The 22038-nt window shown below is 54.7% G+C and overlaps 1 protein-coding gene across 6 annotated transcripts in view; it reads right to left on the bottom strand.

Annotated features, from left to right (window-relative positions):
• The window catches only part of ACLY (ATP citrate lyase), a 44542-nt gene that overhangs the window by 10440 nt on the left and 12064 nt on the right, over positions 1-22038 (bottom strand). For 3 of the 6 annotated variants that reach the window (XR_014820160.1, XM_021066027.2, NM_001445301.1), the window contains 12 exon segments: positions 21557-21675; positions 20574-20710; positions 19542-19603; positions 17563-17680; positions 14947-15101; positions 14247-14337; positions 10373-10514; positions 9945-10113; positions 8725-8829; positions 7113-7309; positions 2360-2441; positions 1422-1532 (listed from right to left, as the gene is read on the bottom strand). Coding sequence is in view for 4 of the 6 variants with exons in the window: in XM_021066027.2 (XP_020921686.1) it covers positions 1422-1532; positions 2360-2441; positions 7113-7309; positions 8725-8829; positions 9945-10113; positions 10373-10514; positions 14247-14337; positions 14947-15101; positions 17563-17680; positions 19542-19603; positions 20574-20710; positions 21557-21675 (1488 nt within the window). In the remaining 2 variants the exon portion in view is untranslated. 6 annotated transcript variants of the gene reach the window in all.

Here is a 22038-nt window from a genome sequence, read left to right as displayed (position 1 = left end):
GACAGGCAGGATTCCGTGGCCTGCCCCCCCTTCACTTACTTGAAGACACACACACACACACACTTCATAACATAACATGGATGCTGTGATCAGCATTTACTGCACCCTGCCCCTTCTTAGATTCAACATAAACTCTCTCCCTCTTTTTTTTTTCTTTTCTTTTTAGGGCCGCAACCGTGGCAAGTGGATGTTCCCAGGTTAGGGGTCTAATGGGAGCTATAGCTGCTGGCCTACACCACAGCCACAGCGACGCCGGATCTGAGCCGCATCTGTGACCTACACCAGAACTCATGGCAATGCCGGCTCCTTAACCCACTGAGCAGGGCCAGGGGTCGAGCTCGCATCTTCATGGATCCCAACTGGGTTCATTACCACTGAGCCACAATGGGAACTCCATAACATAAATTCTTTCTCTATCAACATTTCAGAATCCGCCTCATTCTGCTCCTGCCTGCCTGGTGTTCCATACACGGCCGTGCCAGGAGGACACAGCCCTTTCACAACCAGCGTTTAGGGCGTTTCCATGTTTTGCTATTAGAACATGGCACCGAGTATCCTTGTACACCCAGACTTCAAAATATTTTTGCACGCACACTCAGAGGAAATTTATAGAAATGGAACTGCTCGTTCAGAGGAGAGGTGCATTTTACAGCCGGACAAATATCTCCCCTCTGAGGCGGGCAGGAGTCTGAAGGGGAAAGGCAAGCAATCCAGGGGGAAAGAATAGTGTGACAGGCTCCCTGGCAGGAAGAGGTGAGGGTTTATGTGCAGGGATCATCACTGCTGCAGGACAGCCCTGATGGTCAAGTTTTATTTCATATCCATGCAGCAGAGCACAAGGCCTTGCCTTCAGAACTGATGGGTGACCAGTGGTTGTTCCCCCATCTTCAAGACAGGACACTCTAAGCTGGAGGTCAGGTCAGAGCTGAGGTCTGGCTGCTTCCTACCCAGCAGGAGTCGGACATTGCTATCTAATACCCACTGTATGCCACGCTTCCTTCTGGAATGTTCTTCCGTAGCCTCTTCCCCACACAGAACTGCCACCATACCCTCCCCAGCTGAGCCTGGGCTGTGTCCTCTCCCTCCTCGGCGTCCCTCTCACTCAGTAAACTCCTTCCCATCCTTTGAGAAGCAGCTGTCTTCTCTACAAAGCCATCTCAACTCCAGGCAGGAAGTTGCTCCCGACTCCATGGAAGGACTCACAGCCCTGCTCTGGCCTTGATCTGGGATGAGTCTGCCTCGGCTGGCTGGATGTAAAAGCAGGGCCCCAGCTGGATCGTGCAGTAAACAAGCGAGTCATAAATGTTTAAGGCAAGAACTAGCTGCTTAAGAGGACCATACAGTTCAACTCAAACGCCCCCTCCCAACTCAAACGCCTCCTCCTGACCTCCCTGCCCAGGAGGGATCTGTCCCGGCTGTACCTCGGAGGAGAACATGGTGGCACAGGTCCCGATGCACCAGCAGACCACGGGCTTGGTGATTCGGCCTTCCTTGATGCCCCGGCAGATCTTATATTCCTCGGTGCCCCCTATCTGCCAAGGAACGGGGAGCAAGAAAAAGTCCCAAGTCAGCAGAACCCATCCTGCATTGCTCCATGGGCAGCAATGCAGCAGGAAAACCTGTCCCAAATTAGGCAGGGGCCAGAGTCACCAGGAATCCCAAGTTACAGCTTGATTAGAAAATGAGGAGTTCCCGTCATGGCACAGTGGAAATGAACGACAAAAATCATGAGGTTGCCGGTTCGATCCCTGGCCTCGTTCGGTGGGTTAAGGATCTGGCGTTGCCATGAGCTGTGGTATAGGTTGCAGACTTAGCTTGATCTGATGTGGCTGTGGCGTAGCCCAGCAGCTGTAGCTCGGATTTGACCCCTAGCCTGGGAACCTCCATGTGCCATGGGTGTGGCCCTAACAAACAGGGTTTTGGCTGCACAACAACCTGGAAGACTGAGACGAAGAATTACAAAGGGATGGTGGGCACCCTCGGAAAGTCCGTGAGGCTCCCCCTTCCTGATCTCAGGGCAAGAGATAACTCAGGACCAGACCTGATCAGAGGCATAAGCAAGGGACACATTCCGTCCCCGAGGGAGAGACCGGGGCCAGCCAGTGAAAGCTTCTCCTCCACTGGCACTAAAATGGCTTGTGCCACCAAGAGGCAAGAAACTCCTCTCTTGGGAACAAATGCAGGAGTGTTCACAGTGTCAGCCTCTAAGCCCCAGCGTCTAGGGAGTGGGATTACCAGGGACTGTCACTTTCAGTTATATATAACCAAAATGCATGAATTAAAAAAAAAACAACTTAAATTATCATTACTTTCATAATAAAAAAAAAAAAAAATTTTTTTTTTTTCTAAAGTAACTCACCTCCCCAAGAACTACAATCATCTTGACTCCTGGAGTGTCCTGGTAACGTAACACATGGTCCATAAACGTGGAGCCGGGGTACCTGGGGAGAACAGGAAGAGGGAGCAGGACTCAGAGAGGGGAGGCGTGTGTCCAGGTGTGGGAAACACACTTGAGCTAAGAACACTGTGGGGGTTTTTGCGGGTGTGGATGAGGGTCCAGAGATGCCTTAGGAGTAATGGGGGAGGGGGAGGTAGTGAACGGAGCACAAGGGAAGGGAAAGAGAAGCACTTGAAAAGGGGTGTGGCCAAAAAAGAAAGAAAGAAAGAAAGTCCATACAGCAGAAGAGATGCCTGGAGAATGCATACAGGGTGATTTTAAAATACGTCCAGGAGTTCCCATCGTGGCGCAGTGGTTAACGAATCCGACTAGGAACCATGAGGTTGCGGGTTCGATCCCTGCCCTTGCTCAGTGGGTTAACGATCAGGCATTGCCGTGAGCTGTGGTGGAGGTTGCAAACGCGGCTCGGATCGCGCATTGCTGTGGCTCTGGCATAGGCTGGCAGCTACAGCTCCTATTCGATCCCTAGCCTGGGAACCTCCACATGCCTCAGAAGCGGCCCAAGAAATAGCAAAAAGACAAAAAATAATAATAAAAATAAAATAAAATATATATGTCCACAAATTCTTTTAAAAAAGCTGGGAACTCATGCCTTTCTTCCTGAATTTGGGGCAAATTTAGTGATTAATTTCTTTTTTTTTTTTTTGTCTTTTTGCTATTTCTTTGGGCCGCTCCCGCGGCATATGGAGGTTCCCAGGCTAGGGGTCCAATCGGAGCTGTGGCCCCCCACCTACGCCAGAGCCACAGCAATGCGGGATCCGAGCCGCGTCTGCAACCTACACCACAGCTCACGGCAATGTCTGATCGTTAACCCACTGAGCAAGGTCAGGGACCGAACCCGCAACCTCATGGTTCCTAGTCGGATTCATTAACCACTGCGCCACAACGGGAACTCTGATTTCTAATAAACAAAATATGATAGAAATGATTCTGTGACACTGACTTCCAAGGTGGGATTTTTTGGTCGTTTTTTTTTCAGGGCCGCACCTGCGGCATATGGAGGTTCCTAGGCTAGGGGTCAAATTGGAGCTGTAGCCACTGGCCTACACCGGCCTCTGTAGCATATGGCTACAGAACTGTAGCCACCTAGTAACTACACCTACACCACAGCTCAGGGCAATGCTGGATCCTTAACCCACCAAACGAGGCTGGGGATCGAAGCCTCAACCTCATGGTTCCTAGTCAGATTCATGGCCTCTGAGCAACAGGAACTCCAAGGCAGGGTTATTTAAAAAAAAAAAAGTAGAGTTCCCCTTGTGGCTCAGCGGTAATGAACCCAACTAGGATTCATGAGGTTTCGGGTTCAATTCCTGGCCTCACTCAGTGGGTTAAGGATACAGTGTTGCCGTGAGCCGTAGTGTAGGTCACAGACATAGTTTGGATCCTACGTTGCTGTGGCTGTGGTGTAGGCCAGCAGCTCCAGCTCCGATCAGACCCCTAGCCTGGGAACTTCTATATGCTGCAGGTGCAGCCCTACAAAGTCAAATAAAATAAAAAGTAAAAATAATAATAGTAACCAAAAAAAGCTGTCCGGTACTTTCCCCTGAATCGCTCACTCTGGGGAAAGCTTGAGGACTCTCAGCAGCTTTTGCAGAAGCCCGTACAGAAGAACCACCTGCCAGCCCCGTGGGCGAGCCACCTCCAGCCTCGCTCCCGCTTCAGCTGATTGCAGCCCTGCCACACCTGACCAGCTCAACAGAGACCCCCCCAGACCTGTCAGAACAGCCCAACGAAGCTCTGAATCCTACCTCACAGGAAGCACAAGGAAACACATTGATCCTGTGAAGCCACTTTGTTTTGGGGTGATTTTTTTTTTTATATATAGCAATAATTCATGTAAAAACTCAGGTGATGTCCCAGAATGCAGGCTACTGTTAGTCTACTTATAGGCCAGTATCATTTTTTCCCCTCTTTTTTGGCCACAGCCTACGACGTTTGCAGGCCAGGGATTGAATCCAAGCCACAGCTGCGGCAACACTAACCAGCTTCTTAACACACTGCGATAGGCCAGGATTCAAACCCGTGCCTCAGCAGCAACCTGAGCTGCTACAGAGACAATGCTGGATCCTTTACCCACTGTGCTACAGTGGGAACTCCCTAGGATGATATCTTTTAAAACATGTCCTGCTGTCACATGAGTTTGCAAAAGGACTGTTTAAGGCCAAGGAGGCTTAAGATCTAAGGTTCTTGTGGATCTTCAGGTCCTTTTATGTGCAAGAGCATTTCAATCCCAAGAGGACAGCGTAACTGGCAGCAGTGCCCAGACTCCTCTTATCCGGAAGCTTTTATCCGGGACCACTGGGGACTGGGGCTCAGTGGCCAACCCCGTGAAGACCTTTGTCACTAAAGTGTTCCATCCGAAATGTGGGAGAGCCAAGAAGATTGATAAGGTGACTCACTGTCCCAACAGCTTTTAGTTTCTGAGCCCAACAGCAGTAGTGGTAACAGGATAGTAATGGCTATGAGTTCTCACTGTGGCTCAGAGGGTTAAGAACCTGACTAGTCTCCATGAGGATGTGGGTTCGATCCCTGGCATTGCTCAGTGGGTGAAGGATCTGGTGTTGCCTCAAGCTGCAGCATAGGTCACAGAGGTGGTTCGGCTCCTACATGGCTGTGGCTGTGGCTGCAGCGTAGGTGGGCAGCTGCAGCTCCAGTTCTACCCCTAGCCTGGGAACTTCCATGTGCCGCAGGTATGGCCCTAAAGAGAGAAAAAAAACCCACGGTAATGGCTAACAGTCATGATGATATTAAGGTACTAAGTACCAGGCACTGCTCTAAGACAGTACTCAACTGTTGACCTACTGATTATATTCCTACCAACAAAAATAATGAGGACACTGTGAAATAATAAGAAATATACATGTCTCTGTCCCGAGTTCGGACACAGAGCTCCAAAAACCCTTGTAATCTGAGTGACAAGCAGTGCCAGGAGCATCTTTTGTTCTAATATTTGGTCTTTGACACCCGTCCCGACACAGTCCTCCTAAAACCTTTGTAATTCCTCCCGTCATGGGGGTGATAGGAGTTATCTTTTGTTCTAATGGGACAACTCTTGGCAGGCTCCTGCGGCGTGTTCACCAGAGAAGGCATGGAAGCTCCTCGAACCCCCAAAACCTTGCCCTATGCACCTCTTTCATCAGGTTGTTCCCAAGTTGCATCCTTTTATGTTTTGTTCGTTTGTTTATTTTGGCTGCCCTTCAGCATGTGTAGCTCTGGGCCAGGGATCAGGTCTGAGCCGCAGTTTCCATCTACACCACTGTGGTGGCAACACAGGATCCTTCAACCCACTGTGCCAGGCTGGGGATCAAACCTGCATCCTGGTGCTCCCAAGATGCTGCCAATCCCGTTGTGCCAGTGGGAACTCCGGGTTGCATCCTTTTGCAATAATCTGGTGAGCTCGTGAGTAGACTTTTCTTGAGTTTTTTTGAGCCCTTCTAGCAAATTATCGTATTTGAGCCAATTTATAGCCAGCAGTCAGAAATACCAGAGGCCCAGACCTGGGACTGGCATGTGAAGGGGGCTGGGAGCGGGCGGCGGGGGTGGGGAGGTGTCCTGTGGGACTGAGCCTCAAATCTGTGGGACCTGAGGCTATAATGCCATCTCCAGGCAGAGTGTCCGAGCTGAACTAAATAATAGGGTCTCCCAGTTAGCATCTGCAGGCAGTCAGAACTGCCTGGGGTGGGAAAATCACTCACACATTTGGTGGCTAGGTGAGTTATGGTAGTAAGCAAAGGAACAGTTTTTCCTTCCACTCTTAATAACTACAATTAACACTGAGTACTTACTAAACACTAGGCCCTGTTATAGTCTCATTTATCTACCTACCTACATAGGCCATGCCCACGGCATGCAGAAGTTCCTAGGCCAGGGATCAAACCTGCACCACAGAAGCGACAATGCCAGATCCTTAACCCATATGCCACCAGGGAACTCATTTCACCCTCCAACCACCAGAAGGTGGCTGCTATTACCATAGCCATTTGCTACGTGAGGATGATGGAGGTCCAGGCAAGGTGAGCCCTGCCGAGCACTGCACTCTGCTGCCTCCCTCTGGCCACAGCTCAGACTACAAACAGAATTACCTCAAAAGCCCAAATACCTTTTTGTGCAGTTTTGGGTTTTTTTTGGCTGCACCTACGGCATCCAGTACCACACCTATGGAACTTGAGCCACAGCTGGGGCAACGTCAAATACTTTTCTTTTCTTTTTTTTTTTTTTGGCTTTTGTCCTTTTTTTTAGGGTGCACCACAGCATATGGAGGTTCCCAGGCTAGGGGTCGAATTGGAGCTGTAGCCACCGGCCTACACCAGGGCCACAGCCACACCAGATCCGAGCTGCATCTGTGACCTACACCACAGCTCACAGCAGCGCTGGATCCTTAACCCACTGAGCGAGGCCAGAGATTGAACCCGCAACCTCATGGTTCCTAGTTGGATTCGTTTCCACTGCGCCATGACGGTCACTCCTCCAATCCTTAACACACTGTGCCACAGTGGGAATTCCCTGTGTGTATTTCTGATCCTACATTCAAGTCAGTCCTGAGACAGGGAAGAGATGCCTCATTTTATGGACCTAGACAACATTCCTATGTGCCTGGACTCGGTGGCGGTGAGGGGAGAGAGAGGACCCAGCGCCCTGTCTCCCAGCTGGTCACCTGTCCCCGCCGATGGCCACACCCTCGTAGACGCCATCCGTGGTCCGAGAGATGATATTGTTGAGTTCATTGGACATGCCGCCCGAACGCGACACGTAGGCAACACTGCCGGGGCGGTACAGCTTGGAGGCCAGGATGTTATCCAGCATCCCGCCGGTGTTTCCAATCTTAAAGCACCCGGGCTTGATGCCGCCAACCTGCAGGGGCAGAGACCGCCGTCAGGGAGGAGGGCGGGCTCACCAACCACCGCCTCTGGGGAGTCACAGAGCCCGAGACCACCTGGCCAGCCCACCCTGGGCGGCACCTGCACATCAGGTTTCCTGCTGAGGAAGACGTCTCTTTGCCCCGGCAGGAGACATTACACAGAAAAAAGGGAGCCTCACTGTAAAACATGCCTTACGACGGAAGATGTGTATACTCAGGGTTAGGTCAACTCCTTGGCTCCAAAAGGGCCACAGCACCCATAACGGCGCCTGTGGCAGGGGCACACCTCTGCTCAAGATCACCCCTCCCTCCAAGATGAAAGGTCCCTTGCTTAGCTCAAAAATCTTAGCTTCAGCCAAATTTCTTCTTGTTTGGTCTCTTTTTGTCTTTTTAGGGCTGCACCCGCAGCATAAGGAGGTTCCCAGGCCAGGGGTCCAATTGGAGCTGTAGCTGGTAGCCTACACCACAGCCACAGCCACACCAGAGCCAAGCTGTGTCCGCGATGTCCAGCACAGCTCACGGCAACGCCGGATCCTTAACCCACTAAGCGAGTCCAGGGATCGAACCTGCATCCTCATGGATACTAGTTAGGTTTGCTAACAGCTGAGCCACGATAGAAACTCCAGCTTCAGCTAAATTTTTAATGCAACAACTAGGCAAAAACAAACAACAAAATATTCACAGGGTGATTTCTTCTTATGTGAAGATCTCTGTGTCAAAAATAAGGCCACTTGGTAGATTATTCTCTGGTTTACAGTTAGTTAGAGGAATCCTCAAGCCTAGGCGGTATGCGTTGGTGTACGTGGTGAGTAGAACAGCTGTCTTGAAAATGCTATGCTATATGGAGTTCCCGTCGTGGCACAGTGGAAACAAATCCGACTAGGAACCATGAGGTTGCAGGTTTGATCCCAGGCCTCGCTCAGTGGGTTAAGGATCCAGCATTGCCGTGAGCTGTGGCTAGGATCTGGTGGTGCTGTGGCTGTGGTGTAGGCCAGTGGCTACAGCTCTGATTGCACCCCTGGCCTAGGAACCTCCATATGCTGTGGGTGTGGCCCTAGAAGAACAAAAGACCAAAAAAAAAAAAAAAAAAAATGCTATGCTATGGTTGTATGAAGGTGGATGAATACTCAGAAAAAAACCTTCTCATCAGTCCCTTAAAACTGTAAAAGCGATACAGTCTGGGAGGGAGCTGTCTACAAAATTAATTGGACGTGAGCTGTCTACAAAATTAACTGGACGTGGAGACACTGACGTTCAACACATCCCCTTTGAATCTATGGGCGAATGAATACCCGTTGAACCTACAGAGAACAACCTTCCACCTAAACGGGGGGACAGAGGAGTCAGCAAGGGAGCTGCCTGAGGGCCTGGAAGCGTCTACGGGGGGCTTCACGGAAGGGATGCTCACAGTGGCAGGTCCAATGATGGTCACTCCCTTCTGCTCTGCCTTCTTGATCAGCTTCCTCGTGAGGGCCTCAGGGATGCCTTCGGCGATGATGGCGATGGTCCGGATCTAGAGATGGGGACAGTGCCTCTCATCAACGTTTCACCTCAGAGGGGACCAGGAGGCAGCAGCCAATCCAGAACTCACCTCCCCGCCCCCACCCGGGCTCTAAGAACAAAGGAATGATCAATAGCACGCACCCATCTTCCCCGGGCCTCTGTTTCTACCCTGATCCATTCCAACCCTGTCCCCAAGAGAGAAGCACCTGGAACGGCTCTCCACTGCTTACCACCACAGTGGGCCAGGAACCAAGCAGGAACAAATGCCTCTGAAAACTTGCTGTGGTCAGAGCTGCTATATTCTCGCCCATCCACCTGTCCAGGTACCTGATCACAAAGCACTTAAGGCTTTCTCTGCTGTGCCTGCTGACTCTACACCTCCAGAGGACAAAGCCTGGACAGAAGCAAGCTGCTTCACACTCAGACCAGAGAGTGAGCTGAGGGAGGAAGCCCACATCCTCACAGACACTATGTCAGGGTCTTAACCTGCTGAGCCACCAAGGGAACTCCCTATTTATCAGGAGACTTTTTCTACGATAAAATACAACAGTTCTACAGTAAAAAAGTGCTTTTGAGCGTGTTTCCTTTTTCTGCTTTTGTTTGGTGTTTTTATTTATTTGTTTTTTGGGGTTTTTAGGGCTACATGTGTGGCATATGGAAGTTCCCAGGCTAGGGGTCCAATCAGAGCTGCGGCTGCCGGCCTACGCCAGAGCCACAGCAATGTGGGATCCGAGAGGCGTCCGCGACCTACACCACAGCTCACAGCAACACCGGCTCCTTAACCCACTGAGCGAGGCCAGGGATCGAACCCACACTCTCATGGATACCGTCAGGTTCATTACCGCTGTGCCACGACGGGAACTCCCTGTTTTGTTTTGTTTGTTATCCTGTTTTCCAAGCCAGTCTCAGCACAGAAAGGACACGGTGGAGGTGGACGACCCTGGACTGACTGTCTGCCCAGGCAAGCAGCCCGCCTACCCCAGGTGACTGCCCTGCCTCCTGAAGGTCAAGTCTCCAACCACTTTCCCCCAAACCACGAGCCAGACCCAGATCCCCAGGCCTCTGTCCTGGACACCACGCAGGACCTCCTCCCCTGCCGCCCAGCCCTGGGGCGCAGCGAGCTACCTGTGCGTAGTTCATGGTCTCCATGGTGCTGTCGTAGGCGGAGCGCAGGGAGGCGAAGTTGATCAGCACGTCTACCTCCGGGTGCTTCTTCATGGCATCGGCCATGTTCTTGAACACGGGGATCAGGATCTCTTTGTGACCCCAGTAAAACTTCTGTTTGTGGTCCCCACTGCGAGAGGGCAGAGGAGGGGTCAGGGCGCGCCCAACCTGCCGGCGGAATCCCAGGGGAGACGCGGCGCCCGCAAGGTGCAAGGGCAGGGTCTCTAAACTTCAAAGAGTTTAGTCTGAGGGGAAAAGACCCCCCAGGAACATCAACCGCCCCCCCGTCCCCGTCCGGGGCGGGCAGACGCTTCCTCGGCGAAGGGGATGCCCCGGGGCTCCCCCAGCTTCGTGTTACTGCGGGAGGCGATCAGAGGCGGGGGACTCACGTGAAAGGGTACACCATGGCGGCCACCGAGGGCTCGTCGCGGGAGCAGACGTAGTCGAAGTCCAGCATGCCCTGCACGGCCCGGGTCTGCATGCCCCACACGATGGCCTTGGTGTGGCGGCTGAAGAGGGTGGCGCTCTTTCCTGGTGGGCAGAGACACAGCGAGTGCACCCAGAACACACCCCCCCGGGGGCCGCCTGCCAGACCCCTCTGCGCCCCAAGTCCAGGGAGGATGACTCATCAAAACTGCAAAGCAACGTTAGGAGGATGGAAGCCTGAGAACGTGGGCAAGAGGCGTCTCGGCTTCTTCTGGAAAGAGGTGGCAGACAGACACAAAGCACTGACAGGACCTGCCTGGCTGGCCAACAGCTCCCGGGCCCCAGGCGGAGAACTCCTACAGGACCTGCTCAAGTTCACCAGAGAGATGTGTTGTCAGTCTCCCACTTACACGCCAATGAGGGCTTGATAGATTTTTTTTTTTGGTCTTTTTGCCTTTTCTTGAGCCGCTCCCGTGGCATATAGAGATTCCCAGGCTAAGGGTCTAATCGGAGCTATAGCTGCCAGCCTACGCCAGAGCCACAGCAACGCAGGATCCAAGCCGCATCTGCAACCCACACAACAGCTCACGGCAATGCCGGATCCTTAGCCCACTGAGCAAGGCCAGGGATCGAACCTACAATCTCGTGGTTCCTAGTCGGCTTCATTAACCACTGTGCCACGATGGGAACTCCTTGATGGATTATTTTTAAGGTCACCAACGGTTAAGCTCTCCCAATGTGGGTGCCTGCAAGACTTTCAACAGTTCCCCAAAAATCCTTGTCACCTGTGGACCAGGACATAAGCCAGCTCAGGTCAGGATGTAAATTCTCTTGATTTTAGGCCAGCGTGGGTCCAATGAAGAGGTGTGCTGTGGCCTTTTCTCTAACTGAGCTTCCACCCAACTGGCTCCGCCCAGCCGGCACTTTCCTGCTCAGAACAAGGCTCTCAGGAAAAGGATGAGAGGAAGAAGACCTGGCAGAAGTGCATCCCCGAGCTGTCACCACCACTGCCACCCCCATGCTGGCTGTTCACCTGACTCTCCCGCTCTCTGCTGGAGGAAAGCAGCCCTCAGGGGAGGTTCTTGGCTCCCCCAGGGGAATTAATGCCGAGCACTCAGGGGCATTTGTTATCAATTAACCTACTGTAACTGACACTACTGCAGTTGGCTAACCAAGTTTAAGGTCTTATGCAATGAAATTAAGAGATACGTTTCCCAAGGCACATAGGATTCTCATCCTTATCCAGGCTGGCCTCTTCCATCACGTCTCCTGATCATACAACAACCGGGATTTACTGTCCCCTGGACTCGTCTGGGTTCCAAAGACACATGAGATCACAAACAAAGGAGGCCACCTAATCCAGTTCCCTCCCTCTCTAGTCCCAGGAAACTGCAGCCCAGAGTGGCCAAATGACTAAGACTGTAGGTCATTTAGCATCGGAACCAGGATTACATAATTTGAGATGCAGCTCACTTGTGCAGCCAGGGAGGGCTAAACGCCAGCACGGGCTGGCCACGCTCCATTCTTGGGTGAGCCCGTGCCCCTTCCCCCACCCCCGAGGGTCAGCGTGCGCGCATGTGCACGGACACCCATCTGCCTACCCAAGAGGAAACAGAAATCAGGACAAGGCCTGGGATCTCTATGAACCCCCCGGCGCCACCAGCATGAAAGGGGCGGAACTGGAGTGCTCAGAGCACAGAGGGAAAAGCTGAGGGTGGTGAGCACGGAGGCCCCAGGGGAGCTCTCCTCCTGCCACCATCCTCCCTCTGGCACGTCTCAGCACAGCTCAGGACTGCCAGGGAGACCACCCCCCACCCCCACTCCCTTCACCCTCCCGGTGGGAAGAGCTGACACCGCCTCGTTCCTTCTGTGGCTCAGCCTCAGGTCTGGTCTTTTAGGAACAGCGGACGTTGCCAGAGGCAGAACATGTGGGGAGCAGGAAGGGCTACGGGCCTCTGCCGAGCTGCTCCTTTTCCCCTCTTAGCAGGGGTCGGAGGTCATGATGAGAGGGTCCCCCCATCTCTCTCACAGCGGTGAATATCCAAGTTAAATGGAAGCCTTGATGCTCTCAAACGCTTACCCTTCACCTTGGGGAACCTATTCACCTCGCTCAAGAGACGGGGGTGTGTGAGTGCGCCCAGCACACGCCCCTGCTGAGCAGTCACCTCGCACACCAGACAGAGCCCAGCCCTGCCTCCCGATCTCCGCCCACCCTCTGGGTCGCCTCTCCTTCCCCTCCTCCAGCCTGTCTTCCACCCAAACCCCCGAGAAATCTAAACTCATCCCCGGGGCTGGGATGCAGTTGGAGGCTGAGGTGGGGCAAGAAAAACCAAGACGTCACGGAGGCAGATGAGAGCCAGGGCACCAGGGGCGGCCCTCCTGGGCCGCGGGCACTGCTACTGCCCCCTCGGTTTCCAAGGCTCCCTTCTTCCCAGGAGGCCCCTCCCTCCTCAGTGCCACTCCACGCTCCGAGGCCGCGGGCCGGGCTCGTGCCCCTCCTACGCTGTCCCCTCCCTCCCACGCCGGTGCGGGGCCAGAGGCAGCCCCACGGCAGGGAGAGCGGGGATGGGGGCGAGAAATAAGCGGGGGTGGGAAGCGGGGAGAGCAAAGACTAGGCCTCGGGGGCAGGCCACACCGAGAGGCAGGGACAAAAAATATACCAGACAACACTGCAACCCACCAGGGGACGGGGAGACAAAGCACACGGTAAGACTGTCACCTGCTACCAAGCCACACAAGGAGCTGGGCGGGACGGGGGGCGTCCTACCTTGCAGGGATCTTGGACTTGGGACTGAATCTGTCAAAGAAAATGACCAAGGCAACTGAGTGACCTGCTGGCGGCTGGAGGCTTTGGAGGGAGAGGGTGGGACAAGCCTTGCAGGCTGCTGCCCTCACCGTCCGTCGCCTGCTCACAAAAGACAGGAGCAAGGCGACACAAGAGAGCCCCAATCAGCAGCATGGCAGCAAGAGGGGCGAAGGACCACGGGGCGGGGGCTGGGGGACCAGAGACAGGAGCAAAAGCACCAGCGCTTGGAGGGTGTGCTGAACACCGAAGGAGGGGCCCTCTGGAGGACAGCTGGCCCCGTCCCACTCTCTTAGTCCTGCTTTGTCCCCATGAAGCACGATGAGATGATTAGGCCGAGGGGTTGGACCTGTCCCTCTGGGCGGTGGACAAATGGCTGGTCGGGGGACCTGCAGGGCAGTGGCTTCCAATCCCGAGTGCCTGGAGCCAGCATCCCTACTCACAAAATGCCTCAAGCCTGTCCCAGGAAGAGGCTGCACAGGCCGCCCCAGCCCCGTGGTAACTAACGCGCATTATCTAGTGCTGGTCGCCAGGGCTGGGCTGGCAGAGATCAGGTCTCTGATGAATCAGAGGGGGAGATGAGCAGCAGAGCACAGACGGGCTGGTAAACAACGCGTGTCCCTGCGGTGGACTCGGAAGAGGGGAATGACCTGGTAAGAGGCCCAGAGCGGCGGTGGGGCGGGAACTACCGTCGGGGAGCCGCTCTGCAGCTCTGAGCTTCAGGCTCCTGCTGTCCACTCAGGAGGATCTGAGGGCCCGTCCACCTCCTCCACAGGCTCCCTTCCAGCGCCCACACCCCACAGAGAAGGCAGTGGGGGGTGGGAACAGCGGGGGGGGGGATCACCGGGGCGTAGCCTGGTCCCTCAGCATCAGGAGCCCCCCGGAAGCCTCCAATCGCACATCCCTGCGTCCTGTTCCCAGCCCCCGCACCACGCCCACAGCAAAGCCCAAACCAAAGCTTTCCATCCACCTCTGCCAGCCCAGTGGGGCCCAGGAAGGGAAAGGGGCAGGAGCCTGAAACTGCTGGGGGTTACCTTGTGGCATGGCGGGCTTGGCCTTCTTGGCGGGTGCCACCTCATCAGCCCTGGACTCAGAAAAAGACGCTGTCCTGCTGGGGGCTGGAGTCTGGGAGCAGGGGGACGAGAAGAGAGAACAAGAGTCACAGGGAGCAGCTGGGGAGAAAAAAGTCATTGTGGGAGTTCCCTGGTGACTAAGTGGGTTAAGGAGCTGGTGTTGTCACTAGAGTGGCTCTGGTCACTGTTGTGGGTTCGATCCCTGGGCCGGGAACTCCCGCATGTTGAAGGCTTGGCAAAATAAATAAACCAATGCCATTAGTCCTTAAGGCTCCAAAGAACTTAAGTGACAAGAACTATGCACAGCTCTACTCTCTTCTGGCTGCTTCCAAAAGTACTATTCTACCAACTCTAAGACAGGAATCGGTATCGTCCCCTGCTACAGATGAGCCCACTGAGGCTCTGAGAAGGTATAATATCTTAAGGTCCCTCCCTCAGCAAGACTTGAACTCAGGTCCGATTCAAAAAACCCTGGTCTTTCCCTTGATGGGGGCAGGAGAAAAACAGGCAGAAACCAACCACAAACTGCCTTCTCCCGGGGTCTCCCCAGTGCCCCCCAAAGGCGGGGGACAGAAGAGGGTACCGTGCCTTACATGGGATGGGGTAGGAGAGGCGACAAAGAGGACTCTGCAGGCTTTAGAGGCGGAAGGAAGGCACCTACCGATGTGCTCCCGCTGGCGTTGAGGAGGAAGTTGGCGGTGTGGGCTGCGGTGGGCGGCTGATTGGGGATGGGCCGGTGACCCAGGGCCATGCCCACGATGGCCGTCATGTGAGTCTCCGTGCCAAAGACATGAATGGGGATCCCAGTGGTCTTCCCTGCGAGGAAGGAAAAGCGTCCATGGTTCAAGACTCCTAACGTGCGCCCAAGGCCACGCGACTCCGCCGGGGCCCCGTTAGAGTCCCGTCCCGTGTCCAGAGCTTCCTGTGCAAGACCAGTCACCCCAGGACAAGGCGGCGGTCGTTATTTCCACCACCAAAGTCTCTGTAAACACTACCTGCCCATAAGAAATGGCTTCCCCAATGCTCTTAGTGCCAACAGGCATCATCAGAGCCTGCGCTCCTCTAGGTCGCAGCCTGGATGCCAGCCCTCTGAAGCCCCCCGCCCCACCCTTATCCCCGTTGGCCATCACACACCAGCCCCCAGGCCGGCCTCTGTTCCTGAAACACCAACATTTGTCTCCGCAGGGCTCTGGCCCCGCTCCTTTCTCCATATGGAACCATCACCCAGCTGTTCTCTTGTCACTCAGCTCAGCTCAAGTGCCACCTCCCAGGAACGGCTTTCCCCGACTTCGGCGGTCACCCTCCTCCAAACGGCCCTGCCTGTGGGTCCCCATCAGACAGCATCTTGTTTCAGTCGCTGTTTGTTTAAGGTCCCAGGCGTGACTCAGTAACATTCCCTCGCTTCCCCAGGGCTGCGCCCACGGCAGGTGCTCCGTTTTAGGTGACAGCTAGAATGGGGCACCAGCTGAACCACTAGGTGGGTTTCATGTCTGCTGTGGATATCCGATTTGGGGAAACAGGAAGATGGAAAGATTCTGTCTCTCCAATCAGAGGGCTCGATCCCCAAGCAGGAGTGTCTCCTATCCACCTCCGACGCGTCACCTGAACCCCCATCCCACACCTAACTGCTCTCAGCAACGGGGCTGTGCTTGCACTCCAGACCAGAGCGGCAGCCGCCAAGGTCACGTGGTTCAGGCTCAACCAGGTCAACTTAGGGAAACCCAAGCTTAGGCCTGACCTTTGAGAGACGTGGTCCCCAGCCTCTTGAATGCTCTGAGTCTGAGGGTGATACCCCAAATGCAGAAGAAAGGACATCAAAATGAACCCATGGCCTCTTCATCAGCTCGGCGAGGGACACCTCCCTCCCGTTTTACCAGTTACGGACAAGACCTCCATCCCCCATACCCAGGTACCAGCAGTCAGGGCCTGGACGTGTAGCCCCGTCTCCCTCCCCGTCCCCTCGGTCTGGGCCACCACTCTGTCCTGAACAGCTGCACAGCCTCCCTGCTTCAACCCGGCCACCCTGCAGTCTAGTCTCCACCCAGCAGCCTGAATAACCCTCTCAATCAAACTTAAGTCAAGTTGTGTCATTCTGGGAATTTCCATTGCGGCTCAGTGGTAACAAATCTGCCTAGTATCCATGAGGCCATGGTTCAATCCCTGGCCTCGCTCAGTGTGTTAAGGATCCGGGGTTGCCCTGAACTGTGGTGTAGGTTGCAGGAATGGCTTGGATCTGGGTTGCTGTGGCTGTGGTGTAGGCTGGTGGCTACGGCTCTGATTTAACCGCTAGCCTAGTCTGGGAGCTTCCATATGCCGCGAGGGTGGCCCTGGGGTTGGGGGGGGGGGAGTGTCACTCCTCTACTCAAAGTGTCAAAGTCTTCCAGCTGCTGCCAAGGCTATAGCCCAGCTTTCACAGGACCTGTACCCCATGGCCTCCATCCCCTGCCTTGGCTCCCCTGGCTCCCCAGCCGGTCCCACCTGAGGGCCTTGGAACTGGCCCTTTCCTCTGCAGACAGTCACTGCCGACAGCTCCCTCTTCTCCTCCAGGTCTTCAAATGAGTCTCCAGGGCTCAAATGCCCCCCCCCCCCTTGGTTTTGTTTCTTTTTTTTAAGGGCCCCATTGTTAACACATGGAGGTTCCCAGGCTAGGGGTCGAATCGGAGCTGCAGCTGCTGGCATCCACCACAGCCACAGCAATGTGGGATCCAAGCTACCTCTGTAACCTATACCACAGCTTGTGGCAGTGCTGGATCCTTAACCCACTGACCGAGGCCAGGGATGGAACTCACATCCTCATGGATACCAGTTGGGTTCTCAAACCGCTAAGCCACAATGGGAACTCCCAAATGCCCCCGTTTTGGTCGAGGAGTCATTTAAAACTGCCCAGCCCCCTCCCAGAGCGCTACCATTCCCCCTGCTTGTCTTCCTCAGGGGCCCTTGGCACCGCCTGACCCCAGTCACTGTCCTCGCTGTCACTGTCCTTGCTGCCCGTCCTGTCATGTGTGGCTGTGACCTCAGTGCTTAGCCCGGCACCTGGCACAGAGCAGGTGATTCATAAATATTTGCAAAACAAATAGTTGGATGCAAATGTTTTCCTGCCCATCCTGAATTTAGGCTTAGGTCAGGTGCCCTGTGTCGGAGGAGGGCACAGAGCGGAACCTCCAGACACAGGGGTGAGAGCGCAGAGGCCTTGGAAGGCCAACGCTTTCTAGGAATCCCCAGGAGGCACCGGCCCTGGGGGCGGGAGGGAAGGACAGAAAAGGCTCCCCCATCTTACCAACTTCTCCCATCACCCGTAAGCCCTCCTGATAGTTGGGGCCGCCTCTTCGGACAAAGATGGTGACCTCGTGCTCCTTCAGGGGGCCCTGGTAATCTCGAATCGCTCTCACGATGCCCTGGAAGCATGAAGGGATGACAAGACATGTGACTAGAGATAAGGCAGCCAAAAATCAAGCATGTAGAACCATGGTAAACAAACGTCCCAGAAAACAAGGGCTGCTTCTCATGAAGCACGGCAGGCCCTGGCACGCGAGACTTTTACACGCGTGGACCAGACCACACGCAAGTAACCGAGAGGACTTGCAATGCTGCCGAGGTGAGAAGGTGGGGCAGCCAGGGCGCGGGGCCTCCAAGCTCAACAGGGCTTTGCTGGTCTCCCTGTAGTCCCATTCTTTCTTTCTTTTTTTTTTTTGGTCTTTTCTAGGGCTGCACCCGCAGCACATGGAGGTCCCCAGGCTAGGGGTCCAATCGGAGCTGCAGTTACCCCACAGCCACAGCAACGTGGGACCCGAGCTGCATCTATGACCTACACCACAGCTCATGGCAACGCCAGATCCTCAACCCACTGAGCGAGGCCAGGGATTGAACCCACAACCTTATGGTTCCTAGTTGGATTCATTAGCCACTGAGCCACAAAGGGAACTCCATCTTTCTTGTCCTCTTACTGCAATTTGCAGGGGGCCAGGCAAGAGCTGTCGGGGTTGTTAGGACACAGTCTACTTAAATGTCAAAGTCCTGCAAAAGCCTGGAGGAGCTTTTGCAGCGGAACAGCCGTTTCTAGGGGTATCAGCTTTGGAAACGTGGGAGCATGAACAGGTGTGGACCAGGTTTGTCTTTCCAAAGGGCTAGTTTACTGAGGCTAATTTCTGTCACTCACGGCATTTCACCAGAAGCTCCACAACACAGTTCCCACTCCTGACTTAACCGCCCTGATCAACGGTGCTGCCTTTATGACAGGGCTGCGTTTACAGGCTTTATCACAGTCAATGCAAAGCTGTGTCAGCTCTGTCTGCTGAATCAGGTCCATCAAGGGACCTGTTATAGGCAGGACTGGTGAGGCCTGGCCCCCTACTTCTCGGGAGCTCAAATTTCTTTCTTTCTTTTTTTTTTTTAAATTTATGCATTATTCTCACAGCTTCCATGGAACTATATGGGACCCATTCTTCTGAACAGCTTCAGTGAGCACCTGCCAGTATGGGGTAATAAGGGACCTCCTTAGGCGGCCACCTCGAAGGGAACAAGTCTTTTTTTTCCTTTTTTTTGCTTTTTTTTTAGGGCCGCACCCATGGCACATGGAGGTTCCCAGTCTAGGGGTTGAATCGGAGCTGTAGCTGCTGGCCTACACCACAGCCACAGCAACATTGGATCCTGAACCCACTGAGCGAGGCCAGAAATCAAACCCGAAACCACATGACTCCTAGTCGGATTCATTTCTGCTGCGCCACGATGGGAACTCCGAAGAGGACAAGTCTTGAGACATGTTAGCTCTTGTCATCTTTCTTGGCCAAGTGTCACACTTCCTTTAAAATGATACCCATGCTCCTGACCTGGGCAGAGGGACCCAGGCTGAGGGGCCTCTGGCTGCATGAGCATCAAATACTTCCTCGTTCCCACCTTTTGGAGAAAAGGCAGATAACAGGGAGACAAGAGACTAGGAGGAGATGCAAAGAACCCAGAGTCTTACAAAGGAGTGTTGGGAATGGGGTCAGTCAAGCCAGTTCCTCTCAAACTGGTCCTGAACCGGGGCAAGGCAGAAATTCACCTTCTCCCCAAACTCCAGATGGGAGAAGTAAGGCCCAGCGAGGGTCAGCCGCTCGCCCAGAGACACACAGCCTCAGAGCCATCCCAGTGTTCTCTGTACTCCAGGGTTAAGAGCCCCTCCCCAGACTGGGTAACTCATGGGAACCTGCTTCTGTCTCAACCCCTCCTGGGGACACCTCCCTTCCCCCGACCCCACAAGCCCCTGCAGCTGCTTACCTTGAACGTGGCGGCCACGTTGGTGAAGTTTGCGATGCTGCCTCCGATGATGAGGATCTTGCCTGCGTTTGGAGCAAGAGAAGTCAAAGAAGGGTCAGAAAGGCAGACTTGGGCATCATGCCACAATCCAGCTGAAGGAAGGCTCTTCTCTGAGGCAGGGGCCCCCAACTTGGAGATCCCAGTGCAGGGGCAGCAGAGGGGTGGGTGTGGGGGGCGGGGAGAACAGGCTGTTGAGTCTTATCAGCTCGGCTCTCCATCACTTATGCCACCGAGCAGGTGGTTAATCCAAACCCACAGAATCTCTACATCGTTCTAGCCCCCTTTTAGCAAGCTAGCTTGGTTTCTGGATACCCTTCTGCTGGGAATCGCGATCTGGCTCAAGGGAAGGGAAACTGGTGCGTACGGTTCCCAAACACTGGACAGGTGGTAAAGGCAAGCAGAAAAATCACACAGCCAGGTAGCAACTGTGCAAGTGGGCCATGAAGAACTGCGTTGATGGAGCTCCTGTCGTGGCTCAGCGGAAACAAATCTGACTAGCATCCATGAGGATGCAGGTTTGATCCCTGGCTTCGCTCAGTGGGTTAAGGAGCCGGTGTTGCCGTGAGCTGTGCTGTAGGTCACAGATGTGGCTTGGATCCTGTATTGCTGTGGCTGTGGCGTAGGCCTGCAGCTGTAGCTCCGATTGGACCCCTAGCCGAGGAACCTCCATATGCTGAACAGGTGTGGCCCTCAAAAGGCAAGAAAAAAAAAAAAAAAAAAGAATTGTGTTGGCAGCAGTCAGCAAAAGCACACTGTTGCTGCCACACCCGCCACGTCCCTTACACCTGCTCACGGGGCTTTCCTTATCCATCACTGCCTAGCCCCCTCGGAGCCCCTAGTCTGACGGATGCTGTCACTGCCTGTTGCAGAGTCAGGGAAACTGAGGTCCAGATGTTAAACAACCAGGACAAGCTCAGCGCCTCCCAGCCCACCCAGAGCTCTTCCCAGCACAGAATGTCAGGCCGTCCTGGGGAAGGAGCGTGTGTGGCTCACCCTCTGGGTGCTTCTCGCGGGTCATGAGAGAGAGGATGGTCTTGGCATAGTCATAGGTCTGCTGCTCGCTGGGGGCACCCGAGTACTCCCCATAGTTCGCCAGCTCGTTGACACCTCCCAGATCGCAGATGGTATCACTGCCGGGAGACACAGGGGTCTGTGAGCAGCAGGCTGGTGCTGGGAGGCCACACAGATGCCTCCCTGAGGCCTTGAGGTCAGTCAGTCTAAGGAACTGACCTCTCAGACCCCAGACCCTGAAGCCCCACACAAGTCGAGCTTGAAGGGTAACTGTGCTTCATTAGACTCTGCCAAGGAGCGCACCCTGCCAGCCCGGGGCATCGTGGGGCCCTAGACAGATGATGGGCCGTAAAATGAACAGGGAGCAGGTCCTGACACAAGGAAAACGGCGCACTCCAGGAATTCTGGCCAGGCTGCTCGGAGAAGAACGGCTTCAGCCAGAGGAAAGAGCCCAGCCACCAAGGGAGGGAAGTGGGCAGACCATACGTCTAAAAATGAGCAGATGCCTGCCCGGCTTGAAGCGGAAAATCCACTGACTATTGCAAAGGGTGCAGAATATGATCCCAACATGTCTATAAAAGTGTGAAAGTCTGACTTTTCATACAGGCACTAAAACACCAGGAAGGACATGAAGCATGTTCACCGTGGTGACCCGGCAGGGACAAGGGTGGCGACACAGCCAGACAATGTTTGTCTTCTGGTTCATTTTCTGTATTTGTTGTGCATTTGCATGGAGCACAGATCACTAATTATAATAATGAAAATGAGCGACTTCATTTGAAAGCAAAGAAGAAGGTTGAGGGAACACTGTGCGGGCAGTGGGGGGGCCTCTGGGATGCCCCACGAGTTCCTGCTCGGCGTGCAGGGCAGAAACTGGAGACCCTGAGGAAGCAACTTGATCCAGACCAGACGTGGGAACCCTCAGTGAGCCCGGCCACCGTCCCCTCGGCAGCCACCTCAGTCACCTGTACACGACAGAGGCGCCACCTCCGGCCACCATGGTCCAGATCCTCCCCTTGGGGTTGAGCAAGGTCAGCTTCAAGCTCGCCCCACTCTTGGCGTCCAGGTCCGCGATGTAGGCTTCCTGAGGGGGCAGATGCAACAGGTGGGCCCCAGGGCACACCCTTCACCCAGTTGCAGATCCCAGGGCCCCTCTCCTTCCCCCAGAGTCGGATGAAGCGGTCCCCAGATACGTCCACAGGGTCAGGGAGAAGGGGTTGTTTGGAGCCTCGTGGGATGGTGTCTTCGAGCACCAAAACCACCCACGGCCTGTCACGGCCTCAAGCCCAATTGCTCGACTCCTTTCTCCTGCACTTCCGGTCCTGGGCTCTGTGCCCGAGCCTCCAGCCTCCCTCTGTCTCCATCCCTCTGCTCCTCCCGCAGCCCCACCCCAGCATCTGGCTCCCCGGCTCAGCAGGTGCCCCTCCCCCCTCCCCAGGCCCCGATG

The sequence above is a fragment of the Sus scrofa genome, chromosome 12 (genome assembly GCF_054392235.1).
Source record: "Sus scrofa isolate SSC_HxYL_T2T_F1_AM1 chromosome 12, Sscrofa_HxYL_maternal_Yorkshire_Landrace_v2.0, whole genome shotgun sequence".
Classification (NCBI taxonomy): domain Eukaryota; kingdom Metazoa; phylum Chordata; class Mammalia; order Artiodactyla; family Suidae; genus Sus; species Sus scrofa.
Note: the sequence above shows the minus strand (reverse complement) of the source record. Positions and strands in the feature narration are given on the sequence as shown.